Source organism: Zea mays, chromosome 7, assembly GCF_902167145.1.
Source record: "Zea mays cultivar B73 chromosome 7, Zm-B73-REFERENCE-NAM-5.0, whole genome shotgun sequence".
NCBI classification, from domain to species: Eukaryota; Viridiplantae; Streptophyta; class Magnoliopsida; order Poales; family Poaceae; genus Zea; species Zea mays.
This window is the reverse complement of record NC_050102.1, coordinates 6,696,295-6,723,596: the sequence shown is the minus strand read 5'-3', so window position 1 is coordinate 6,723,596 and position 27,302 is coordinate 6,696,295. Positions and strand designations below refer to the sequence as shown.

At 45.3% G+C, this 27,302-nt stretch overlaps 4 protein-coding genes and 1 pseudogene across 35 annotated transcripts; 1 reads left to right on the top strand and 4 right to left on the bottom strand.

Annotated features, from left to right (window-relative positions):
- Nucleotides 1–2,671: 2,671 nt before the first annotated feature.
- On the bottom strand, nucleotides 2,672–6,071 carry LOC103633688 (pentatricopeptide repeat-containing protein At2g22070-like; annotated as a pseudogene).
- LOC103631956 (pentatricopeptide repeat-containing protein At2g22070-like) lies at nucleotides 5,121–7,508 on the bottom strand. The gene has a single exon (XM_020541217.2). It carries the CDS (start codon nucleotides 6,838–6,840, stop codon nucleotides 6,220–6,222), a length of 621 nt encoding a protein of 206 aa, XP_020396806.1. The 5' UTR covers nucleotides 6,841–7,508; the 3' UTR covers nucleotides 5,121–6,219.
- Nucleotides 7,509–8,051: 543 nt separating this feature from the next.
- Nucleotides 8,052–9,604, top strand: LOC103631955 (uncharacterized). The gene is made up of 3 exons (XM_020541088.3): nucleotides 8,052–8,399; nucleotides 8,664–9,173; nucleotides 9,563–9,604. The coding sequence occupies exons 2-3, from the start codon at nucleotides 8,745–8,747 to the stop codon at nucleotides 9,581–9,583; spliced, it is 450 nt and encodes a 149-aa protein (XP_020396677.1). The 5' UTR covers nucleotides 8,052–8,399; nucleotides 8,664–8,744; the 3' UTR covers nucleotides 9,584–9,604.
- A 4,417-nt stretch (nucleotides 9,605–14,021) lies between these two features.
- On the bottom strand, nucleotides 14,022–26,330 carry LOC100276461 (uncharacterized). 32 transcript variants are annotated; one of them, XM_020540406.3, is made up of 6 exons: nucleotides 26,069–26,267; nucleotides 24,351–24,397; nucleotides 23,705–23,880; nucleotides 15,119–15,154; nucleotides 14,538–14,691; nucleotides 14,035–14,436 (listed from the first exon to the last, which is right to left on the bottom strand). In XM_020540406.3, exons 3-6 carry the CDS (start codon nucleotides 23,806–23,808, stop codon nucleotides 14,317–14,319), a joined length of 414 nt encoding a protein of 137 aa, XP_020395995.1. In that variant the 5' UTR covers nucleotides 23,809–23,880; nucleotides 24,351–24,397; nucleotides 26,069–26,267; the 3' UTR covers nucleotides 14,035–14,316. The 32 variants fall into 32 exon arrangements, with proteins under 32 accessions (XP_008651220.1, XP_035816368.1, XP_035816365.1 ...); XM_020540402.3 differs by having other exon boundaries at nucleotides 24,351–24,877; nucleotides 26,097–26,267; XM_035960466.1 differs by having other exon boundaries at nucleotides 23,705–23,950; nucleotides 26,097–26,267.
- Nucleotides 25,064–25,887, bottom strand: LOC100278468 (uncharacterized). The gene has a single exon (NM_001165688.1). It carries the CDS (start codon nucleotides 25,788–25,790, stop codon nucleotides 25,155–25,157), a length of 636 nt encoding a protein of 211 aa, NP_001159160.1. The 5' UTR covers nucleotides 25,791–25,887; the 3' UTR covers nucleotides 25,064–25,154.
- Nucleotides 26,331–27,302: the final 972 nt, after the last annotated feature.

Here is a 27,302-nt window from a genome sequence, read left to right as displayed (position 1 = left end):
CGGTCCGTATTCATTTGACGAAGAGGTACCTTGGGGTCAAATCCCCACCGTCGGCCGGAGATCAAACGGTGCCCAAGGCATCTTCCTTCCCCCGACCCTCAAGCACGACGACCAGAGAATCCACCGTGGCGGCGTGAGCACCCAGGTGGCGGCGCTCGGCGATCCATCCTGACGAGCAGTGCCCGAACCGGCGAGCGAGACCGCTAGGTTGAGCACGGTCTGGCCGCCCATGGTGGGGAGCATCGCGTCGGGGCGCTCGGCGTCGATGATGTGCTCGCGCAGCGGAGGCGCCATGGGCTCGATGCAGGTGTGGTGGGTGAGGCCCGAGTCGGCCAAGACGGTGACCGGGTTGGAGTTGACAAGCACCACCACGACACTGAACTCCAATCCCCCCAAACCGCACACAAGTCATCAGTCGATTTGGTGCTCGGCTAGCGACGGTGGCGGCCCATCCCAATCTCTCTCTGTGTTCATGCTCCGATCTCCTCTCCATGCCAGGCGAGGCTCCCAACGACTCGATGCAGCCTCGATTTGGTGGATGGAGGGAAGGGGGTCGCGGAGCTTCGGCTTTTATGCACCACGGTGAAGTCCGAGCGGAGGGAACCGAACGGCGAACATCGCGGCGAGGGAGTGCTGACCATGCGAGCATGGCGGGTTCTGTTGAGATGCGCACGGAGCAAGGAATAGGTGATGACAGGGCGGCCCCACTAGTAAGCCACATACATGTACGGCAGTGAGCGCCATGGGCTGAGCGGGGAGAGAAGCTGAGTTGGGCCGGCCGAAGAGGAAAACGGCCCAGCCGGGATTTCTCTATTTTCTCTTTTTCCTTTCTATATTCTTCTCCCATTTATAATCCCTCCCTTTAAATTCAATTCAACTCATGTTATGAACTCCCAAGTTATCAAACACACCCTTTAAGAAAATATAGCATCTATTATTTCCAATATTTTATTTATTGTTTTCCTTGTCATTTATTTAGGGGGAAATAAATTATTTCCTTTAAATTCCCATCCTTTTTTTGTTCCCTTTTTATTTTCAAATTATAATTTTTTTTAAACTCAAACTTGTTTCACAAATTTGAATACAAATATAAGAATTTCATTATGAGGTGCCCATTTTTTGTCTTTATTTATTTTGTTATTCGACTAATATAATCCTATTACTTGAACTTGTTAAACTAAAAGGGATCAATTAATCGCCTTAGGTTTCATAATCCCAAAGCATTATCATATATATATATATATTTATTCATTATTTTTATTATAGTTTTTTTTATATAAGTTTTGGGCCTTACACCACTAGATCACACATACCTTTGTGTTTAAAAAGAAACAATAATTATATTTGAATAAATATCCTAATACCTATTTATATGATATATAAAAATTGTAGCAAATCACGGGCAACTGGTTAGTAATCTATTAAGAACCTAATGTGGGCACCTGGTGCTACCACGGCTTCACCCTCCACGCTGACCCTCTAGGTCCGCCCCACGCGCCCTGCTCGGGAGTTGTGCCCTATGGGCCCATGCCCAGCGCCCGTGCAGCGGACCCTAGCGCCCCCACGTGCCCTCCTCGGGAGTCGTGCCCTATGGGCCCCATGCCCAGCGCCCGCACAGCTACCTACTGTGGCTGCCTAGCACCCGACGCCGTCCGCGCTACTAGCACTCAAACCCACACCCCACTGTTCCAAAAATTTGGGGCTAACCACTAGACTACATGTAGCTTAGTATCTAGAAATAAAAAAATAATTATATTTGAATAAATATCTTAATACTATTTACTAGGTATGTGTCTGTGCGTTGCTACAGAAATTAAAAATTAATATAAAACATTGATACGAACGAGAGTGGTGGGCGTGGGGGGCATAGTCTCGGGCAGGCATCGTGTGGTGTCTGTCTGGCACAGGGGGAGGTGTCGAGTCTGGCAACGCGTGGCAGGGGCGGGCATCACGTGGCACCAGCGGTGTCTCGGACGGGGTGGTGGAAGAGGCGCCAAGGACGGGGGTGGGGGCACGACCTCGCCCCTATGGACGCCTCCCTTAGCCCCTTAACAGGAGTAGAGATTAATACGAAGTTTAATCTGGAAGTGAGATAAGCACAAGTAAGCATATCAATGTCATTCTTAATCATGTGTCACCTCCTATCTGAATGGAAGTTTAATCCGAAAGTGAGATGCAAAGATGGACATTAAAATAATGTTCTAAATGGCAAATACTGATGCACATCTCATTCTTAATCATGTGTCCCCTCCTTTCTGTGTGTTTGGTTGGAGGTACAAGGAGGGATGGAAGGGGGCGGCCACATTTTCTATAGTAATTGTATGAGAGTCATGCGGGGGCAAGGTGAATACGGGAGCAATTTTTGGTGGCGGCGTGATCCCAAAAAATCAAGGGTACCGTGTCGCCCCCGCCTCATCCTACTTTGACCTCAAATCAAACGTATCCTTAGTTTTGGGAGTCCAGCATTATTCCTAATTCCTCCCGTAATTGTCATACCTCATTTCCCTTTTCATATCCTATCCCCCATTCCCCTCCCCCCATTTGTGTTGTGATATGTCCATCTCAATCTTTCCCTCCCCCTCTTCCCCACATCAGATTCGGCCTCGTCCTATATCCTTTCTATTGCTCAAATGCTCGTTCCTTTGATTTCCAAGGTTGAAAGACAACAAATCTAGCGGGATAAGAAAGAACAATCAGTTGATGGATCACGACCATCTATTGATGCATTCCAAGGGCCTCCAATTGCAAAAACAGAATGATCCTTCTTCAAGTGCACAACTTGTTCCTCGGTGCTTCTCAATAAAGTTATTTCAGCAAAGGCACCTTTGCTCATGCCACTCATTAATAGTACCTGCAAATTGTCACATTTATAAGCAGCACTTCAACATAATAACTTGGAAATGATTTCTATACAAGTCATATAACAACAACTGCTATTCCATATCACCGAAAGTGAGATAAACACAAGTAAGCATATCAATGCCAAAATAAGAACAATAGTTCAATGCCCTTGGGTAACTTAAGGCAGCACACAAAGTGACGAACTGATCTATTTGCAAGCAACAACAAAGTGTTCTCAATTTATACAAACATGAGTAGTATACTACAATTTTCTTAATACCACAAATATTGTTGCAGTTTTCAAACAATGTTGTCTTTCAAAGCTAACATCCAAACAGGCACAGGCTTTTCTGCAGCTTCTTACAACTTTTAATGTTGATTTGGTGCTTGATGAAGATGAACTATGCAAGATCATAGTTGCTGTCTCTCGTCGCAAGCAAACTATTGTGTCTTGTCGCTCTCTAGGTTTTAATGAGAATACCATGTTGGTATCCCACCAGAATGCCACAAGGCATTCTATCCCTTCATTTGTCAGGTTGTTGTTGTTCATTGTAATTAAGCCCCCAAACCATCTAGGGAACCAAAACTTCCTTCCTTACTGTTATGTTCAAGTGCAAAGCATCGTCTACATGAAATTAGTGTTTTAATTGGAAACATGAGAACTCTAAGAAGGAACACATGTACACACTAATCAAGCTGATTGCATACTATACAAGGTGTGGCTACAAAGAGACATGTACATACCAAAATACACATGATTCTAGCATCTATATTTAAATTTGAAAATCCTTGCTTTTTTGTTATATAGATATCGATTGTTAGTACAAAGAAAATGTCAAGTACCAAAGCCCAACTCCAACTAAGTGCATTAACTTATTGAGGCTCAAACCTCAATAAATCTACATAACTAAATCCAGGTAAGATAAACATACAAAGCTAGTGCAACCTAAGTGCACTGAAGGAGATGTGAATTCATAGATACACTGAACATGACAAGATGACATCCTTTTTATTTTATGAACTGCAAATACTGGAGCCCAACTGTTTGACTCTTAAAAAGACAATAAATTTGTAATGGCTCATCTCTAGTACAATATCATGCTCATTCTACATCTACTCATAGTACCTCCCTTTGTCTATAAAACCAGCATGCGCGTAGGCTAAATGCAAGTCGACGTATGTTATGCGGTCTGGTTTCATATCGACACGAACCATTTTTTCAAAATGGCAACGACTTGTTCTCCCAAAGCATGTTGTGCCATAGCCACGATCATTGAAGTCCATTTAATTGTTTCCTTGCCCCCAACAAATCTAATAAAACACCCTTCTGGCCAGTGGCACACTGCCTGACCTTATGTACACTGTGATAATGGCATTGTTGACGAGACAGATTGCTCCTGCAAGGACCTGATAGCCTTGCAGTGGGTCTGCTTCCCATAATCAAGATATGTCAAGCTTGCATAGGCTGAGAACAACAGCAAGCGTATGACTGTTTGGTTTTGGGCCACTTTTGATCATTAACATGAAGAGTTCCATGGCCTCATCATTTTGACCATTCTGTTGATAGCCAACAATCATAGCAGTCCAGGCAATGACATCTCGATTGTTCATAACGTCGAAGATTTCCTTTGCCTGCTTTGTGTCCCCAAGCTTGGCATAGCCTTCCAGGAGAGCCGTGAAGGAGATAACATTCAGTTCAGCAACCACTGCTTGGTCCATGATCCTCCTTGTAGTCTTAATACTTCTGGATTTTGTATAAGTTGAGATGAGAGCATTCATGATCTGATTGCTTCACGACATTCCAGTTCTCAAGATATAAGGTAGTGTTTGGTTCTAAAGTTAGGTAGGATAGAGCCGCTCTGTTCTAGTAATATGGATGTTTGGTTTGAATCAAAATGGAACGGAGCTGTTCTAGTATAGGAATATTCCCTCGATATCCTGCATGTGTCCGCTCCCAGAAAACAACCGGACTCGTGCGCTCGCATACGCCCACGCTCGTCTATCTTCTTCCTTCGTCGTATGCAGCCGCTTGAAAGAATTCCAGCCAAAATATATATGCAGCCGCTTGAAAGAATTCGTTGACTGATTTGTATGCTGCCGCTTGAAAGAATTCATATATTCATATTCTCTCTCTATATATATATATTATATATTATATATAGTATGTTCGTATATACCATTATGAGGTAGAAATTTAATTAATTCGTATAGCATATGTATGTTCGTACATACAATTAATATAGTAAAATAGCATTAGGATGTTTCTCAGCTTGTATAATTCATACCATTGAGATCTGCTACATTGTAACCAAACACACGTCGGAGCCACTCCATTCTACTTCGCTCTAGAACCAAACAAAAAATAGAGCGGCTCTGTTCTAACTACCAAACATAGAACAGAACCGTTCTATCCTCAGAATTTTGAATAGAACCGTTCCATTCAACTAGGCTCTAGAACCAAACGCTACCTAAGAGTGCATCTGTTTTCCAATCTTCAGCATGCGAAGGTTAGTGTAAGCTGATAGGACACTAATTACTGTGAATGCATCTGGCTCCATGGAAGAAGCACTCAGCGTTCGTGAGAAGAAATTCAATGCCATGCCATCAAGCCCATTCTGGTTATACCCTGCTATGATGGTTTTCCAAGTGACAATGGTTTGATCTACCATGTTCTCGAACATGGACACAATAAGGTCCATCCTCCCTTGGTGGATGTACAACGACACCATGACATTCCAGCGTGACACACTCCGCATCTGCATCCTCTCAAACACAGCCCTCGCTGTCTCAACTGTTTGACTCTCCGCTACCCGGCCGGAGATTTGCTCTCCGACAACTGCAAATACTAGAGCCCAACTGTTTGACTCTTAAAAAGACATTAAATTTGTAATGGCTCATCTCTGATACAATGCCATGCTCATTCTACATCTACTCATAGTACCTCTTCCCTTTGTCTACAAAACCAGCATGCACGTAGGCTGGAATGCAAGTCGACGTATGTTATACGGTCTGGTTTCATATCGACACGGATCATTTCTTCAAAATGGCAACGACTTGTTCTCCCAAAGCATGTTAAGCCATAGCCACGATCATTGAAGTCCATGTAATCATTTCCTTGCCCCAGCAAATCTAATAAAACACCCTTCTAGCCAGTGGCACGCTGCCTGACCTTGCGTACACTGTGATAATGGCATTGTTGACGAGACAGATTGCTCCTGTAAGGACCTCATAGCCTTGCAGTGGGTCTGCTTCCCATAATCAAGATATGTCAAGCTTGCACAGGCTGAGAACAACAGAAAGCGTATGACTGTTTGATTTTGGGCCACTTTTGATCATTAACATGAAGAGTTCCATGGCCTCATCATTTTGACCATTCTGCTAATAGCCAACAATCATAGGAGTCCAGGCAATGACATCTCGATTATTCATAACGTCGAAGAGTTCCCTTGCCTGCTTTGTGTCTCCAAGCTTGGCATAGCCTTCTAGGAGAGCCGTGAAGGAGATAACATTCAGATCAGCAACCACTGCCTGGTCCATGATCCTCCTTGCAGTCTTAATACTTCTGGATTTTGTATAAGTTGAGATGAGAGCATTCATGATCTGACTCCTGCACGACATTCCAGTTCTCAAGATATAAGAGTGCATCTGTTTTCCAATCTTCAGCATGCGAAGGTTAGTGTAAGCTGATAGGACACTAACCACTGTGAATGCATCTGGCTCCATGGAAGAAGCACTCAGCGTTCGTGAGAAGAAATTCAATGCCATGCCATCAAGCCCATTCTGGTTATACCCTGCTATGATGGTTTTCCAAGTGACAATGGTTTGCTCTACCATGTTCTCGAACATGGACACAACAAGGTCCATCCTCCCTTGGTGGATGTACAACGACACCATGACATTCCAGCGTGACACACTCCGCATCTGCATCCTCTCAAACACAGCCCTCGCTGTCTCAGCATCCCCACACTTGCCATACATGTAGAGCACGAAGTTGGCCATGAGCCACGAGGCACGCAGCTGCTTAGCCCCAGCTTGACGACGAAGCGCGTGATGAAAGCACGTTCATGAGCGTGAACTGCGACGGCGCAAACCCTTCACCGACCATGTACAGGAATGTCTTCACAGCATCCTAGAACCGACCGGAGCAGTTGAGCCGAGCCCGACAACCATGATGGTCCAGGACATGGCGTCCCGATTGAGCATTTTGGCGAACACGACACGGGCGTCAGGGAGGCGGCCGGACTTCGCGCACATCGATAGCAGCGAGTTCCAAGTGAACGTGTTCCACCGCGCGTACGGTATGTCGTCGAACAGGTGTCACACCACGTGGAAGCAACCACGACTCACGCCCACGCTGGCATATAAGCGAGGAGGTTGTTGCAGAGGTAGATGCTGACGAGGAGGCCCGCCTTGATGGCTATGGTTTTGCGCTACGGGAGCGGGGCGGGGCGCTTGGCTCGCATGGAGGCGGAGGCAAAGCTGTCGTTGTTTGCACTGGACTGGTTGTACGTACCGACGGTCATGTGTGCGAACACGCAGGTGAAGACGAAGAGGAATGTGAGGAGGGGGTGCAGGCCCGCTATGCGCCTATGCGTGATATGCAGCATGTGTGTGCCTTGCGCGGAAGGGGCTGTTGGCTCAATGCTTGGGCGAGGGGCGAGTGCGCGGGATGGGGAGGGTGGAGTCATGGTAGTGCCGTGGTCTACACTATTGACTTAATAGATATTAGAGATAGAGAAGAGATATGATATATAAAAACCGTAGCAAAATACGGACAGCTGGCTAGTCTCTACTACTACATAAGTCTCTATTGTAGACGTCCACATTGGCTGTGGTGCACGGTTCTGCCCTGAGCGCCCGCCCGCCCACAGCACTCCTTTCCATCGATGGCGTCGCTGCGGCATCCCCCGCAATCAACTCCCAGATCTCGTGCTCATCTCCCCGCGATCCCCCTCCCCAGCTCTTCCACCCCGAAGCACCACACCTCCCGCCATGCACTGCATCGCCCCCCGCCTGCTCCTCCTCCCACTCCCGACCGCCTCCCGCCATGCGCTATCGCCAACCCAGATGCCACCTCTTCCTCCCCTTCTCCCCTCCCGCGCTTGTAAGTTCCACCTCGCCTCGGCACGCTCGCCGTCCCACGCCGCCGCTTCGGTTTTCGGCGACGACGAGGATGAGGTGGCGCATGCGTGCAGGGCTGCTGCTGCTCGTCCTTGTGCCTTCTCCCTCGCGACGACGCGCTCTCGTCCCCCTCCGCCTGCGCGCACCGCCTCAAGCCTTGGTCTTGGCGTGCCCAATCCCCCACCTCGTCCTCCTAACGCTTGTCCCCGCCCGCTCCCCACCCTGATCTACCTGTCTCTACCCTTACCTCTTCCATTTCTACTTCTCCCCGTTGCTGCTCTGCTCCTGCTGCCACAAGAGTATTCGCCTTCAATCGTTGCTCGTGCCTGTGATTTCGTGCTGCACGCCGACTTGTTTGTCGTTTTCGCTGTCGTCTTCTGTTGGATCGGATTTGTCTGGATCGCTTCCGAGATCGGATCTATGCTGTTGCGGGTCAGGTAGCATCCTGGATACCCCTTATCTTGTTATGGTTAATGTATGTATAGCGAATATACTACCGTAGTACTGTATTAGTCTACCACAAGCTTAATTCGTGCCACTCAGGATCGACCTTTGCTATGCGGCTATGCCTGGAGTTCGTTCACCTTCACAATTGCATCTCTGGCACTTAGCATTAGCATCTAAATCTATATGTATGTGGTATGTCTATGAGGATTGAGGAGGAATAACAGCTACATTTGTTCTTGTCCATGTTTCTGTAGCATCAGTGGCGCAGCGTGGTTGTACGTTTGCTGTGTTGCTGTATCACTCTGCGTCTCTGCAAGTGCTAAACCAGTCACTTTATGGACGGTGGTTCCTGTGGTCTCGAGGGAGCGTCGGTAGTGACATCTACTACCAGCGCTGGTATTCAGCTTCTGCCAGAGAAGCACTACGCCGATGAAGCTTGTGGAGCCATGGCGAGCAGTAATGGTCCTGAAGGAGTGCCAGTAGTGACTTCTGCTGATGACCCTCCGACCCGTGCCGATATTCCATTTCTCTGCAATTCAGTTGATGAAACCTGTGAAGCCACAGGGGACGACAGTGCTCCCTTGAATGCTCAGATATGTACGGGTTTCTCTAAGTTGATCAGCTTGGAGGTGAAGAAAGGCCTCCAGAAGTGCGCGACGTTCCCACCCTCGTCTGGTCAGCCTCAGCAGGAGGATTGTTCATGCTCCCATGTAGGTGATGGCCTCACGGGTGCTCCTGCTTTCTGGCGATTTGTGTCCTTACCTGTGAGTACCTCATGTTAAATTATTTTACCATTTGTCTTAAATGATTGCTATTGTACTTAAAGTTCTACTGATAAGTCGTACGCTCTGTACTTCAATGAGATCTTTTGGTTGCGATCATTATGTATGTTCAAAGTAATAGATGGACTCCATCTTGGTTATTTTAGTGTTCGCTAGCAGCCTTAATACCTAATCAAATCAGGTTCATATTCGCTTTCCAGTTTATCATGCTCATACATAATTAGCAACCACCTTTTGGAATGCAATAATACTTTGAACTAATTGAAAGACATCCTGGTTTTGTTGTGTTGACTGAGTGTTTTCTGGCTAAAGCTGAACACAAACTCACCATATAAGCATTTCTTTCTTTATTGATTATCTTAAAAAAACAGAGCTCAGTTCCAATTGTTTAAAGTTGCACATGACCTGACATCCGCTGTCCAAATGAAATTAATTGTTTGTTCTTACTTTGGCTATATTGGTAAGCTTGCATGTGAATTGAAAGCTTGCTCCAATACTGTAATTGGTAATGAAGAAATGTTTAACATTTCAGGTGATAAATACATGTGTGAGCTAAATCTATTGATCTGCTTGTTTATGTAACGGTACTTCAAAACTGCATTACCGGTTATGTCTTGGCATGCTTCTTTACGGATCTGTTATCCATGCATGGCAGACAATAGTTGGCATTTTAGCAGCACAACAATATTTCTAACTGTTAAGTGTTAATTATCTAATGTTATTTCTAACTATTAAGTGTTAATTATCTAATGTATTTAATGAAGTAACACAGTTAGACTTGCCTAAAGAGGCCAGTGAAGCTTCACTGGCTGCATAGAGAAGTACTTTTTATTATCATGTAAATGCATGGTTCTTTGGAACCATTTGGCCTATCTGATTAATTATTACTATCACTTCATCCCATGGTTGCTACATGATGCCAACAAGCAACTCAATGACAAGAAGCAGTTCATGGTTGCTACTTATACTTTGAGTGGTAGATAGTAATTATTCAAGAGTAAATTAATTCTAATAATTGTGTTTATATCATCTATTGATTTGTCTACCTTCATTAATTACAGCATGTATTTTTTTGCTAAGCTAAAATTTTCTTGTCAACATGAAGATAAAGTAGTTTACTTGATTGAAGAGTTAAATTATTTTTATCGATCTTACGACTTTCGAAAGATATAAGTACAAAAACAAGACAAGTATCACTTGTACTAACTCTTTTTAATCTAGGGGCAAGTGGTTATTTTAGATAATGCAAACTTTGAGCTATTTTGCAGGAATTTATCGAGGAGGTTATGGCTCTGGTAAAGCTTGATCAGCTGAGATATGCATTAGTAGGGAAGCAGGGTTCTACTGGGTTATCAACAGAGCAAAGGAAGCGCCTTACTATTTTTTCAAATTATGTTGCTTATTGTAGCAGATTGCCAGAGTTACCTTACTTTTTTCTTGTAAAAGAACTATTTTGTTTGTTACTGAATCTCAATTTAGGGGGGGAATACGTCCGCAACTAAGGTTATGATAATTTGATGACTTTGAGAATCAATAGATTTTATTTTAAATTTGGTCCATGAGTGGTTTTAATGCCTTCTTAAGTGGTTTTCATTAATAGGTGGTTGGATATGCAAGTTTTGTGATGATAGTCCTTCAGATTTACAAGTTTGTTTACTTCTCATGCTCTATGGATTTGCAGCATATGTGTGCTTTATGAGTTCGTTTCATCAAGCTCGATGCTTGCTCCCTCCCATCCAACCACACCATTACTTGTGCTGGCGGGCATATTTTATTGATATTAATGACATGTTTGGGGTTTATGTCAACAAGCAAGCTATAAAGAAGAAAAGAACACATCAGGTGTATCCGTTTGAATTATAAGACCTTGTGGTAGTTTTTGAATGTTTGTATGAGTTTGTAATTTATTGTGATAATCTTAGCATTTAAATGATGCAGCTGACATGACATTTTTAAAATCATGTATAGAAGTTTGCATGGTACTGCTGGTTGCAATGCAGTGATAAAATAGCTGGATTGAAATAACAAAATTTATATATGGCTAGGATCATAAATTAATTACGAAACATTTTCACATAACAGTATAACACACATTTGTTCATAAGTTATCATAATATTATATATTTCCGTTGCAACGCACATATATATATATATAGATACAGATACGAGAGGGGACTTTAAAATGCTAGGACCGGCCCTTGTGGGGTGGGGGTTTGGACGTCGCTTTCACTCGCTTGCATGCATGCGGATCTACGGTCATCAGTTATTCAGTTTGATCTAATCTAATCTATGATATCTATAGCATACCCTTCCCTCGTAACTAACTACGTGGACTTCGGACACGACTATATAATCTAGCTGTCCTGCCCGGCTGTCCCTCCCTCCTCTTGCCCACGTACGTACACCGCCTAGCAGAGCAGGTCGATCGGCTTCACCCTGCGTTGTGCCCCGGCCGGGGAGATGGAGAAGAACCAGGGGACGGGACGGAGGGCGCAGTGCGAAGTGTGCAAGAAGCTCCGGCGCTCCTGCCCGCTGAACTGCATCTTCGCGCCCAACTTCTCGGCGGAGGAGTTCGCCGCCGTGAATCGCGTCTACGGCTCCGGCAACGTGGCCAATATGATCCGTTGCGTCACGCCCAGCGAGCAGCGGCGGGTCGCCGCGGCCACGCTCGTCGCGGAGGCCAGGGCGCGGGAGCGGGACCCCGTCTTCGGCTGCGTCTCCTACATCCGCATCCTCCAGGAGTTCAACTACAACGCCAGGAAGCAGGTGGACGAGGCGCGGGAGGAGATCGCCAGGGAGTTCGGCGCCGCGGCGGCCGCCGAGCCGGTCGACCTCGCGGCCGCGGGACCGGCGGTCAGGCTGGAGGCGCGGGCGCAGGTCGACGCCGCGCTCAAGGATGCCAGGGAGCTGGACGCCAGGATGCTGGACGTCCGGAAGGGCAACGACGTCATATTGTGGCGGGAGCTGCAACAGCAACAGGCGGCCGTTAAGGGGAAGGGGAAGGGGAAGCGCGCCATGAAAGGGAAGGAAGTCGACGTCAAGCGCCGCCGCCACGAGCCCTCCTTGAGCGAGCAGACAATGCAGGTTGTTCCACAGGCCGCAAAGCCGCGCAACCCCGGGCCGCCGGGATTCCCTGACGACCACTCGCGGCAGCAGGTGGCGGTAGCGGTGGCGGAGGCCGAGCGGACAGCGCCGCCGGATGCCCCGGAGGGGCACGGACATGGCCGGCAGCTGCACCACCAGATGTCGGAGCCGGAGGCGCAGCAGCAGGCTTCCGCGGCAGATGCATCTGCGGGACAGCACACTGGGACAGGGCATCCGCACCATGCAGGAGATGCTGCTGCCCCGGACATACCGGCGGGACCGGGACATGACAGCAGCACCTCGGTCATCCGCGCCATGCAGGAGGTGCAGCATGCCGGCGCCACGGGCGAGCAGGATCAGCACCACGTGGCGCAACACGCCCAGAACGAGCACTGCGTCGCCCTTGGGCACGGCGACCCGTACGGGATATCCCAGGACATCCTGCAGCTGCAGTTGTTGTTGATGGGGCAGTGCGGCGCGGCGCCGGCGACGGAGCAGGACGTGACGGCGATGATGCAGCAGATGGCGGCCGCTGCGTCTGGTTGGCAGCAGCAAGACCACCCCGCCCCGCAGCCGCAGTATGCTGAGATGCGTGACAACACCCTTGGACACGGGCATGGCCACCCGGACGGGCTATCGTCCGAGGAGATCCTGCAGCCGCAGGAGTTGTCGATGGAGCAGTGCGACGCGGCGGTGGAGGGCACGGCGCCGGCAGAGCAGGACGTGATGGCGATGATGCAGCAGATGGCGGCCGCTGCGTCTGGTTGGCAGCAGCAAGACCACCTTGCCCCGCAGCCGCAGTATGTTGAGATGCGTGACAACACCCTTGGACACGGGCATGGCCACCCGGACGGGCTATCGTCCGAGAAGATCCTGCAGCTGCAGGAGTTGTTGATGGGGCAGTGCGATGCCGCGGAGGAGGGCGCGGCGCCGACAGAGCAGGAGGTGATGGTGATGATGCAGCAGATGGCGGCCGCTGCGTGGCCGCAGCAAGACCCCGCCCCGCAGTATGCTGAGACTGACATCACCATTGGGCATGGCCACCCGGACATGCAGAAGTTGTTGGACACGACAGAGCTCGCAAGAAACCAGCTGATGACGAACAACTACGTGACGACGATGGTGCAGCAGAACTCGTCCTCTGTCCTTGCACCTAGCTCGCCTCGAGGACGGACGTCGCCTCGGCCGGGCCTCCTTCCACCTCGTGATTGGCCATGGTAATTAGAAGAAAATGACGGTGAAATTTTTGGTCCGTCAGTCAATTAGAAGAAAATGGAGAGCTGGACACAGTTTGGCTGGCTAGTTGCTGGGATGTGGGATATCCAGCCCGTCTCTTTTTTTTCATTTTTTTAGTCGATTATGTACATACTAATTAGTCATCCCTGTATCGCTATAATTTCTATATATCATATATAGTTTTTTATTACACAAATATCATATATGGTTTTTTTATCACAAATCAACATGGGTTACAGTGGTTAGAGACATGATTTGCTCTCTTTATTCTAGTGGACGTGCCTTTTTTTAATAGTTCATGATATTTTGCTAAGCTCGTAGGAATCTAGTGACGCTCGCTGCGCACATGAAGGGATTCCCGCTTTATAATTAGTAGAGATATTCTTTTTAATAGATGAATTTGAAATCATAAATTAGCCCATGGATTACTGCTTTGTACTCTGTTTCTTCACACCATGACCTCCTCCATTATTTATACCTTTACAACAAAAGAACATGACCCAACTTTTAACACAACAAAGCATCCCAGTAAACATGATCCACAAGGCTGTTCTCATGTCAATAAAATAAAACCAGCATTCTGCTGCAAGTAAGATGATCACAAATTGGCAGTCACATCTACACATGCCATGGCAGCCCTTTGGAGGGCAAGAGAGATCGCAAATCATATGCAGCAGACCCTCTCAATTAACCAGTTCTTGGTCCAGTTCTCTTCACGTTTACATATGCAATTGCACTGTTGAGAAACAAAGAAACCTAATAACTACAACCACCATGCGCCTCCTGCTCCAAGATAGCAAGCAGATCATGCTCTCCTGGAGCTCAGCAGCTTTGCTTCGTGCTGCCGTCGGATGAGTAGAGCCTGCTGGTAAAGGTTCATGTCGAGGCCATCGACGTTCCTTCCGATGCGCGCGAGTAGAATCGCCTGCAAGCCATCAACGATCGGTGGAGCATTGTTACTTCTCGCTAGCATCAAACAGGCTGCAACCAAAAAATAAAGAACCTTGAGGAAGGAGGATCATGTACATCATCAACTTCACGGATCTGAAGTTCACCAATGAATTGGTACACCGAGTTCGTGCGGAAACTGACATCCCTCAGATGCTGGGTGTCAACCTTCAGACTTACGCTGCCGTCTTGAATGGTGGCAGTCGCGGACTCCACATCGAATGACTGGAGACTGAAAGAAAAACAAGAGGCATATAAACATGGCTGGTTCAGGAATAGAGGTAGAAATGCAGAGCTGAGAAAATTAGTTTGAAAAAAAAGTATAGCCAAAACAATTCAGTTTAAAATCCATCCTAGACGCCAAAAAACAACGTAGTGCTGACAGTGACACCTGTTCTTTTGAATATCAGCATCAAAGATGAATTTCAAACTGAATTGTTGCGTCTACACTTAACTTTAGTTGTATTACATATATATGATTTTTGAAACTTTGCAACATGATATTTTAGAACAAGGGCACCAGCCCCCCTGGGCGCCATATGGTTTTCCATTTGGATTAATTGGGTGATGCAAACAATCAAAGGAGGCAAAGTATGCATCTCTGAATGGGCAAAGGGATCATATTTTGGAACATTTAGGAGGGCTTGATCCATTATCACCTCTTCAACTTGGCAGCAGATTCTCTCGGTGTATTTCTGACAACGGGGTCCAGAAAGAACACATTAGGGGAGTACTTGGTGACTTACAACCAGGATGGGTCTCACATTGTAATACCCAAATTGTAATTGTTATGAGATAATGAAAAAGGGGACACAATTTCACTTCATCGATATGTGAGTTTGACTTTTATGCATCATCACATGTGAACACCATCTTTAAAAACAAGTAATAAAAATATATACTACTAAATTATGCATCATGCTGGATATTGTTTTTGTGTGTGCATTTTGTGATAAGGAATATAGTAAAAAAAGGGTCCAAAGTGGAATTCAAAACTTAAAAGAGATTCTAAAATTTAGAAAAGAGAAGCAAATAAATATTATGTGATATAGAAATATAAATAATATATAAATATATCTCCAAATGGGAATTTTCATGGCACAATATAATCTAAGGATAAAATTGTCACAAGTTTGAATTGAAACTAGAATTTAAATTTGAATTTGGAAAAGAGGGAAAGGAAAAATGAAAATATAAAAGAAAAATAAAAAGAAAAACGAATAGGAAGCATGACTGGGCCTTGACGTTGAATTCGGCCCACCTGAAGGAATCCCTCGCGCGGCCCACTCTATTCCCTTTCCCTTTTTCTTTTTCCACCGCGGCACTGACGTGTGGGCCCCCTGGCCATGTGACCCTAAGCGCTTGGGCGAGACTGCTCCAGCGTGCGGACTTGTCTCCCTGTCCCCGCTGCCATGTGGGTCCGGTTTACCTAGGGTCAGGGAGCTGTTTTCCTTCCGTTGATGGCCGCGGATGCCGCGGACTCCGTGGACGCGAGCTCAACCACCACCGCGGAATCCTCGGGAGGCCTTGACCGTAGATAAAAGCTGGCTCGCCGTGACCCTTCCCTGCGCGCTGCTCCATTGAAGCTCGGGCGCTGTCGCCATGCGGGCGCAGGTAGGATCCACCGTCGTTGACCTGCGTCTCGGGCGGTAATCCATCCTCAGTGGGTGGCTTGGGGAATCCGCCTTGATACGGGGATCGTGTCCGGGCAGAATTAAGGCTGGGGGAGTAACCAGCAACCGGCGAATTTCTCAACGGAGATCAGCCATGCCGCCGTGTACCGATGCGTGAGCTCTGCGCTGCCCGAATCACGGTATGTAGACATCCATTGTAATCTCCATGCCATGCACACCGCGTTGCACTCCCTGGATTTTTGTCTGGGGCGTTGGGTTGTCGGGGCAATACTTCACCGGCGTGGCTCCGCCGTGGTCTCGCGTGGGCGCCGTCGTCCAGCTCGGCTGGAGGTTGGGGATGAGTCTTGCTGACCGTAGGATCTGATTTGAACAGCTGCGATTAGAAGTTGGTGATCGACTGGTGCTGGCCGTTGATCTCCGCGTAGACAGCCAGGATTAAATGACACATAACCCCTTCGCGCGATTGATTCTGGCCGTTGATCTCGTGATCCGTGGCTCGGGTGTATTGGTGGGTTGGGATCTAATCCGAGCCCTCGGCTGGTGATCCAACGGCCGAGGTTTGCGGATACCCCTTCGGCCAGGCATTTTTGCTAAAGAAACCTCGCCCTTTGCATGAATAAACCCGCCATCCAGGAACCATGTTCTCTGTGTCTGGGTTATTTTGCGCCAGAGTCCCTGCCCTTTTACAAATTTGAAGCCTAGTCCAGAAATCGTTTAAATTGAATAAATGAAATAGAAAATAGATTTTTAATAGGAAAATAATTGCTGGAACTTCAATAATTCATAGAAAATGCATATGAACTCTAAATTACTTCATTCCAGTTCCTAAAATTTTGTAATTTTATTCTCTAGCACTTAGTGTATCTGTTTTATCATAACCACAGTAATAAAATTAATCCCACACTTAATCCTATTTTAAACACATAAAACCTTTGAAAATCCATAACTTAAAATCTATAACTCCAAAATTAATGATTCCTGTTCCTATAATCTTATTTTAATGTGTAGATTATTATTATGTATTTTGTTTGCATGTTTGGTGTGATGTTAATATTGCCTATACATTGCCTGTTTGTATTACTACGACTAGCGTAAGGTCGCGAGTCATCTGGAGATCATCCTGGTACCTGGAATCTCAAGTCCCAGGCAAGTTGTGCCCTTGATCACTTCTTTTTACCCAGCCATGTTCTGATTAATCATAATGATCTGCATAGGTTAATTTTGATGGGACCCAATAGGTTACCCTAGTTTGTCTATCTTTATACCTTGTTTACCACTGAACTTTTTGGGTAGTACTTGCTAGTGCTTTATGTGGTTTTGGGTATGAAGATACATTATTCATGATCACATTTTTATTATCTGTTTATTATTATTGTTCATGATAAGATCATTATGTTAATTGGAACATGGAGCGACCACCCGGGAAAACAGTGCTACCACAAGGGTTTAATGGGACGCCCTTGGCTGATTAATTAGGAAAGCTAGTGGAAGACTACCTTACCCGAAAGGGGCAAGGGCAGTAGGGGAGTGGTCAGTGTAGGGAGGCCCTCGGGAGGATTTTGCTGCGATGGCGGTCCTGCAAGGGATTCCTGCATTGGAGCTTCCTATAAACTGCAGCGGGTTTTCTGAAGCTAGTGGAACTTTGTAAAGGCCTCGTAGTGTTACCCTGCCTCGCCTCCTCGGTAGAGGTGTATGGGAAGTCGCGATCCCTTGGCAGATGGGTAACATGACTTGTGGGTAAAGATGCGCCACCTCTGCAGAGTGTAAAACTGGTATACTAGCCGTGCTCACGGTCATGAGCAGCTCGGACCCTCACATGATTAATTTATGGAACTAAATTCAATTTGTCATATGCATTGCATCGCAGGTGATGTTGTTACTTTTGTTCTACTACTTAATTGGGTTGGTATTTACTTATACTTAGTAATTGCTAATAAAATTTTGACCAACTTTAAAAGCAATGCTCAGCTCTAACCATTCTCTTTGGTAAGCCTTACACTTCACGTGAGCTCCCACCTTTGGCGAGTTCATGCACATTATTCCCCACAACTTGTTGAGCGATGAACGTATGTGAGCTCACTCTTGCTGTCTCACACCCCCCCCCCCCCACAGGTCAAGAACAGGTACCACAGGATGAGGCGCTGCGCGTGGAGGATGCTGTGATGTGTTCGTGAGAGGTCTAGGTCGTCGTCTCCCAGTCAACTTTGGGTTGCTGGACCGTTGTCTCCTTATAATGTAATTATTTATTTATTTTGTATAGAACTCCTATTATATAGTAAAGATGCGACATTCGATCCTGTGCCATGAATCATCATATGTGTGAGGCTTGGTCCCAGCACACCTGGTGATTATGTTCGCGCCCGGGCTTTGGACCCCTAAAACCCGGGTGTGACAGAAGTGGTATCAGAGGAATGTTGACTGTAGGATGAAACCTAGATAGAACTAGATAACCATTATCTACTTACCTTTGCTACTCTGATTCTTTTCTAAACTTTTCTTAATCTTTTCTCATCTATTTCCGCTTTACTCTGAATATTCTTACCTTTTCATTCTAAAGACAAATATGGATTTCACACTTTGAAATCCCGTACCTAAAGTGACTTTTAGGAATAGGAGACCTAATCTTAGGAACAAAAACAAAACTATTTTTTTTGGTATCCATACACTTGAGTGTTTGTTCTTATGATACTTGTTTGATTTGGATCTTTGATTGAGTGTGATGGGTTGTGGAGTAATGTCCACAATTACATCTGCATATACATAATGCTTATAAAACTAACTAGACAAACTAGATTATCCCTCAATAAAGTATCTAGCATAACAATATCCATCTCATCTTGAAAGATTCTATCCTACACTCATAGATCCATCTTATCTTAAAAAAAGATACTCATCTTGAAAAGATCTGATGTCGCCCTAGTAGATCTAACTGACCTCAAAAGATTCTACCTTATCCTTATGGATACATCTTGCCCCAATAAGCATATTTATCCCGCACTAGTGTAACAACCATGATCTAATCCAAAGTAATTAGATATTATCTAGTCTAACCTAGTTATACCGATCTAATCTAGATCCCATCTAATCTAATATGGTCCAATCTAAAGTGAGTTACTTAATGGATAAGTTAATACTTGTGAAATAGATTAGACCCTATCCACATGTTTTAACTTAGTTCACTCTGCACTAAATAAAGAATGACAGACCAACCCAGCCAATAGAGTCATGATAGATTGCATAATATGTTTATCCCCACCTAACATCAAACAAACTTTTGACCTATATCATGTAGTCTATCTTACCATATCTATCTTAACCATATTCCCCCAACTACGATGATATACACTAACCCCGAAGCAATGAGACCAAGGCCGGAGAAGAAAAGATCAACCTCGTCAAGGAAGGAGGGAAGTCAAACTCAATCTTCAGATGCATTACTACCCAACAAAAGTTCTTTCTCACTATAAACTTTGTTTTTACCCCAGGCTAATATGACCCTAACCTATCCATCTCTTATATCATACCTAATAAGTGGCTGGATACCTATGCTCTCCTAATCACCCACTATTGACTATAAAATACTCTGGATATTTGAAACAATTATAAACTAAAAGTTGAATTACAAGCCAATCCTTTTGTATTCCTTTCCTTACAAATCTCGGGACGAGATTCTTTTTAAGGGGGGTAGGATTTGTAATACCCAGATTGTAATTGTTATGAGATAATGAAAAAGGGGACACAATTTCACTTCATCGATATGTGAGTTTGACTTTTATGCATCATCACATGTGAACACCATCTTTAAAAACAAGTAATAAAAATATATACTACTAAATTATGCATCATGCTGGATATTGTTTTTGTGTGTGCATTTTGTGATAAGGAATATAGTAAAAAAAGGGTCCAAAGTGGAATTCAAAACTTAAAAGAGATTCTAAAATTTAGAAAAGAGAAGCAAATAAATATTATGTGATATAGAAATATAAATAATATATAAATATATCTCCAAATGGGAATTTTCATGGCACAATATAATCTAAGGATAAAATTGTCACAAGTTTGAATTGAAACTAGAATTTAAATTTGAATTTGGAAAAGAGGGAAAGGAAAAATGAAAATATAAAAGAAAAATAAAAAGAAAAACGAATAGGAAGCATGACTGGGCCTTGACGTTGAATTCGGCCCACCTGAAGGAATCCCTCGCGCGGCCCACTCTATTCCCTTTCCCTTTTTCTTTTTCCACCGCGGCACTGACGTGTGGGCCCCCTGGCCATGTGACCCTAAGCGCTTGGGCGAGACTGCTCCAGCGTGCGGACTTGTCTCCCTGTCCCCGCTGCCATGTGGGTCCGGTTTACCTAGGGTCAGGGAGCTGTTTTCCTTCCGTTGATGGCCGCGGATGCCGCGGACTCCGTGGACGCGAGCTCAACCACCACCGCGGAATCCTCGGGAGGCCTTGACCGTAGATAAAAGCTGGCTCGCCGTGACCCTTCCCTGCGCGCTGCTCCATTGAAGCTCGGGCGCTGTCGCCATGCGGGCGCAGGTAGGATCCACCGTCGTTGACCTGCGTCTCGGGCGGTAATCCATCCTCAGTGGGTGGCTTGGGGAATCCGCCTTGATACGGGGATCGTGTCCGGGCAGAATTAAGGCTGGGGGAGTAACCAGCAACCGGCGAATTTCTCAACGGAGATCAGCCATGCCGCCGTGTACCGATGCGTGAGCTCTGCGCTGCCCGAATCACGGTATGTAGACATCCATTGTAATCTCCATGCCATGCACACCGCGTTGCACTCCCTGGATTTTTGTCTGGGGCGTTGGGTTGTCGGGGCAATACTTCACCGGCGTGGCTCCGCCGTGGTCTCGCGTGGGCGCCGTCGTCCAGCTCGGCTGGAGGTTGGGGATGAGTCTTGCTGACCGTAGGATCTGATTTGAACAGCTGCGATTAGAAGTTGGTGATCGACTGGTGCTGGCCGTTGATCTCCGCGTAGACAGCCAGGATTAAATGACACATAACCCCTTCGCGCGATTGATTCTGGCCGTTGATCTCGCGATCCGTGGCTCGGGTGTATTGGTGGGTTGGGATCTAATCCGAGCCCTCGGCTGGTGATCCAACGGCCGAGGTTTGCGGATACCCCTTCGGCCAGGCATTTTTGCTAAAGAAACCTCGCCCTTTGCATGAATAAACCCGCCATCCAGGAACCATGTTCTCTGTGTCTGGGTTATTTTGCGCCAGAGTCCCTGCCCTTTTACAAATTTGAGGCCTAGTCCAGAAATCGTTTAAATTGAATAAATGAAATAGAAAATAGATTTTTAATAGGAAAATAATTGCTGGAACTTCAATAATTCATAGAAAATGCATATGAACTCTAAATTACTTCATTCCAGTTCCTAAAATTTTGTAATTTTATTCTCTAGCACTTAGTGTATCTGTTTTATCATAACCACAATAATAAAATTAATCCCACACTTAATCCTATTTTAAACACATAAAACCTTTGAAAATCCATAACTTAAAATCTATAACTCCAAAATTAATGATTCCTGTTCCTATAATCTTATTTTAATGTGTAGATTATTATTATGTATTTTTTTTGCATGTTTGGTGTGATGTTAATATTGCCTATACATTGCCTGTTTGTATTACTACGACTAGCGTAAGGTCGCGAGTCATCTGGAGATCATCCTGGTACCTGGAATCTCAAGTCCCAGGCAAGTTGTGCCCTTGATCACTTCTTTTTACCCAGCCATGTTCTGATTAATCATAATGATCTGCATAGGTTAATTTTGATGGGACCCAATAGGTTACCCTAGTTTGTCTATCTTTATACCTTGTTTACCACTGAACTTTTTGGGTAGTACTTGCTAGTGCTTTATGTGGTTTTGGGTATGAAGATACATTATTCATGATCACATTTTTATTATCTGTTTATTATTATTGTTCATGATAAGATCATTATGTTAATTGGAACATGGAGCGACCACCCGGGAAAACAGTGCTACCACAAGGGTTTAATGGGACGCCCTTGGCTGATTAATTAGGAAAGCTAGTGGAAGACTACCTTACCCGAAAGGGGCAAGGGCAGTAGGGGAGTGGTCAGTGTAGGGAGGCCCTCGGGAGGATTTTGCTGCGATGGCGGTCCTGCAAGGGATTCCTGCATTGGAGCTTCCTATAAACTGTAGCGGGTTTTCTGAAGCTAGTGGAACTTTGTAAAGGCCTCGTAGTGTTACCCTGCCTCGCCTCCTCGGTAGAGGTGTATGGGAAGTCGCGATCCCTTGGCAGATGGGTAACATGACTTGTGGGTAAAGATGCGCCACCTCTGCAGAGTGTAAAACTGGTATACTAGCCGTGCTCACGGTCATGAGCAGCTCGGACCCTCACATGATTAATTTATGGAACTAAATTCAATTTGTCATATGCATTGCATCGCAGGTGATGTTGTTACTTTTGTTCTACTACTTAATTGGGTTGGTATTTACTTATACTTAGTAATTGCTAATAAAATTTTGACCAACTTTAAAAGCAATGCTCAGCTCTAACCATTCTCTTTGGTAAGCCTTACACTTCACGTGAGCTCCCACCTTTGGCGAGTTCATGCACATTATTCCCCACAACTTGTTGAGCGATGAACGTATGTGAGCTCACTCTTGCTGTCTCACACCCCCCCCCCACAGGTCAAGAACAGGTACCACAGGATGAGGCGCTGCGCGTGGAGGATGCTGTGATGTGTTCGTGAGAGGTCTAGGTCGTCGTCTCCCAGTCAACTTTGGGTTGCTGGACCGTTGTCTCCTTATAATGTAATTATTTATTTATTTTGTATAGAACTCCTATTATATAGTAAAGATGCGACATTCGATCCTGTGCCATGAATCATCATATGTGTGAGGCTTGGTCCCAGCACACCTGGTGATTATGTTCGCGCCCGGGCTTTGGACCCCTAAAACCCGGGTGTGACACACATATACAATATGCCGATGATACAGCTATCGTGATAGTGGGTCTGTCCAATATATTTTCAACCTAAGCTTAGTCTATATTGCTTCGAATGGATGACTGATCTGAAGATTAATTTTCACAAAAGCTCATCTTGCATGGTGCATTATCATAGATGCCTTTGGTTGGGTGGGGTTCCCATCTTCTTTGGCTGATTTTGTTGAGAACTGGGTGGAAACAAAACTTGGTGCCTTTAAGTGGCTAGGTATGTTTATGTTTGCAGGGCTAACTTGGATGATCTGACCTATACAAATAAGATGGCAATAGAGAAGTGGTTCCTGAACAGACCTACTGATGTCATATACATTGCTATCTCCTTCGTGCAGAAGTGGTGCGTGCTGCTATAGAAGGACAAAGCTGAAGTGCAAGACATGGAGAAGAGAATTGCTGCATGGCTACAGAACTACCAAGCGAGTGACACCATGTTGTCTGATGTAATAGAAATCTAGCTTGTCGTTGCTGTTGTTAGAGGCCTTTGACTTGCTTGTGAGATGGTGTCCCAGCTTTGCCTGTACCCTTGAATATTTGCTTTCTTAAAAGCAGAGTAAAACTCCTTTCAAAAAAAAAAAAACATGGCTGTAACATAGGTTGTTCACAGGTAGAGGTAAAAGGACGCTTCTTACCTTCCTGTGACTCGAAGGGACGCTCCTTGCTTGAACATCTCTGAGGATGGCTCCAGCTCCCGTAGAATAACAGGCACCCCTGGCTTTAGGCCAGCAGATGCCATCTTGAAATGAGAATTAATGAAACACAAAAACCGATGATGCTATGCTTCCTTCGAGTCCTGATGCACTGCCCACTGAGCACCATATGCCAGGAATTAGTTCCTCTAAGGGCTAGTTTGGCAAACCCATTTTTCCAAGGGATACCTATTTCCCCAAGGGAAATTAGTTCATTTTCGCAACTAACAAGTGCACATGCACGAAAACTGAACTATGAAGATCAAGTATTCATGTACTAATGTTCTCCCAATTAATGTTTTCGCAACACGATGCCACAGCATTATGGAGCTTAACAAAATAACATGTGGACTTTGGATGCAATGGAATAACAACTAACAAGTCGTTCCAATAGGTTAGGCCGGCATGGAACCCCTGAAGTCCCCAGAACTAAGCTAATTAGCACATCATTTTCTTTTCCAAAGAATAAACCTATTAGCTAAAATAGAATGCAGTGCATTTGTTCTGTAGTCTTGTAACATTGACAGCTCATTACAATAATGTTATTTAGATAAAGAAGGTAAACATCACATCTCAAGCCTATACTTACTAGAAATGCCTGCTCTATAGATCTTGACACCAACACAGAGTGTTGTTCTACAAATAAATGAACAAAACTCATCAAAACATGAAACACAGCAACACTACAACATGAAACGGAAAACAAAAGCTGAAAAGTAGGAAACCCAGCAATCATACAACTGAGCTGCGATGAAATCAGGCAGAACAAATAGGCAAGCACTTAACCATCAATTTGGTTTGCAAAGCAGACACTGAAATGTGATGAGTATTAATACATGACTAGATAAACCAAGCAAGCATACAAAGTTTAGATTGACTGGGATTTGATGTCGCAATTTCCAAAACAAAGATCATGAAAAGGAGAAGATAGTACAGAAAATGGAACAAAGACAGCAAAAAAAGAGCAGTATTTCCATACTGATTCTGCTAAAGAAAACATGTGAAAATGAACCAAATGGTGGCATAAAAGCATCTATCACTACAGAAAAAACAGCAATGCATGCTTATCTTGGTAGTTGGACAGTTGGTAGCACACTTGTTGAAGCCCTTTCCGTCCTAAACATGGATGCTGAAAAGTCATATTCCATTTCATTGGAATGTGAAAGATGTAATGGAGATAGGAGATTGAGGAACAACCCCAGAAAAAAGAACATCTTTTTACGAAACCTCTAGATCACACAACAACAACAACAAAATCCCTTTGAAGTCCCAACAGTAACAGAACCTTTAGGTTACACCCATAAAAAAAAGAACTTTGAGCATTGCAGTACAACAGATCAACCTTTTGCAACGAAACTTTACCTAATGCTTAAGCTAGTGTACATTTTGGTTTCTAATGGCAAACAGGTGAATCCTGTCTCCCACAAGATGGTTGGCTACAAGCAAGATGGGATCTAATGAAAACCACAACCTTTTCAGCTGCCACCTGTGCATCAACTGTCGGATCAGTTGTATCCACTACAATCCTCGGTACATCCCCAATTTCATAGTCTGTGCAACCTTGGTACCCTTCCAGAAGCCTCTCCAGCTCAGCCCATGTCTTTGGCTTATGCCATCCATCACCACCGCCACCATTGGCAACAGCCGACCCACGGCTCTCCAGCCTCCGGCGCCATTCCTCGTTATCACCAGGGCGACACTCCACGACGACCACAAGCACACCGGCTAGGCGTGTCAGCATGTCGAGGTGAGAGCGGCGTGACAGCGGTGAATCGATGACGACAGACAGTCCGAGCCTTACCTGGCGCTCAGCCATCCGCCACAGCACGGCGTAGGAGAGGTCGTTGAGCATCCCAGCAGCAGCCAAGCCCTCTAGGGGCAACATGCAGTCCCTCACATCGTCCTTGTCCAGGAGCGGACAGCAAAGCGCGGTCGCGATGGCGCGCGCCGCCGTGGACTTGCCAGACCCTGGGTGGCCTTTCATCGCAACCACCACCGGCCGCAGCGGCGCCGGGTGGCCACCGGCCATCGGCACTCCTTCCCTTCACAACCCCTGACGCATTTCTTGGCTCTTCGCGCACAAGTAGTGGCAGAAGCTATGAATCGTATCTATGACGATGGGTGCCCTTACGGAACGATCTAGCGAGGCACAAAAACAACAAGGCGGTCTTATCCCTGATTTAGCAAGAAGACTCCAAAAATCTAGTGGCACCAGCCTATGGCCCAGAAGCATCATTGAATAGAACCGGACAAAAAGAAGTGGGGGAAACAAACGAATACAATACGGACTGACAAAGATAGGATAACCTTGAGAGAGGTCACGTGTTGCCCGCACCTGCAGCTGCGACAGCGACTTCAACGGCGTAGGTGCGGCCGGCGAGGCGACAGTGCGACGGTGCGATGGAGACGGTGGTTGGTGGGGAATGGGAACTCCGAACCGGAGGTTGACTGCGGCCGGACGGATGCGAAGGCGAGGCCGGCCAACTGAGCGAGGGCTGCGGCCTGGTGGGTGCTACTTTAGGGTTAGAACTTAGAACATATGGGCCCATACCCTTTAATGGGCCAGACTACCGTGTACGTATGAGTTTTTTTAATCTTTATAAAAACATTTTTTGCAAAAGTATTTGTCCAAATAAAGAAAATACAAAATTATACAACTGCCGCTAGATGAACCAACGGGAAATACTTACTGTCGATGAATTGCCAGAATTTTATTTTCTCTATCAACTTATCTTGAAAATCTATAACTTTTATAGATGAACTCATATGATGATAAAATGTATATATATGAAATCTTTAAAGTCGGATAGCAAAAAAAAAAACTACGATCTTGTAGATTATGACTTTTTATTTGAGGTAATATTAGTCTCAGAGGTAGCGCATTGTAGTTGACTTCAACTGCTATGGTGATGCTCGTTCACCTTACATTTAGATTCACAACCCGCCAAATTGAGTTGGTACCTGTTTTTTTCACCTGATTGGCAGCCTATAGAAAGTGTTGTCTTTTTGCCTTATTTTTAATTTATTTTATCTGTGTAGATCAAGAAAGGTAAAGCCATGTGTGAATGTTTAGTTGTATCTGAGAGCACAGACCTAGCGACTTCAAAGTAATGGAAATTTAAATAAAAGAATTATGGATTAGATAAAAGGAAAGACATAAGTGACAAGGTTACTATGAACCAATCACTGGCATGTGACATCTATTCAATTGGAACAAATAAGCTTTACTATTACTTGCTCAAGGTTGATGAGAGACAACTTTTTTACCATCAATTGTGGCTGAAGGATGTGGCCCTTCCTCATTTATATCTGTCATCTTTGGTAACTATTTTAATTTTCTAATTCTTATGTCAGACAACTTTTTTGGAGCTACTAAGCATGTCCTTAACATACCCAAGCAGAAACTCGGATGTGTCTGCCATCCCTTAGCTGGCCTCCATACAGTCGTGCATGGGGCCACATCCACAGATCTTAACTCCTTCACGCCAGTGACATGGCATGGGGTGCCACCACCGGACATGCAGTGAGAGCCACACATGGA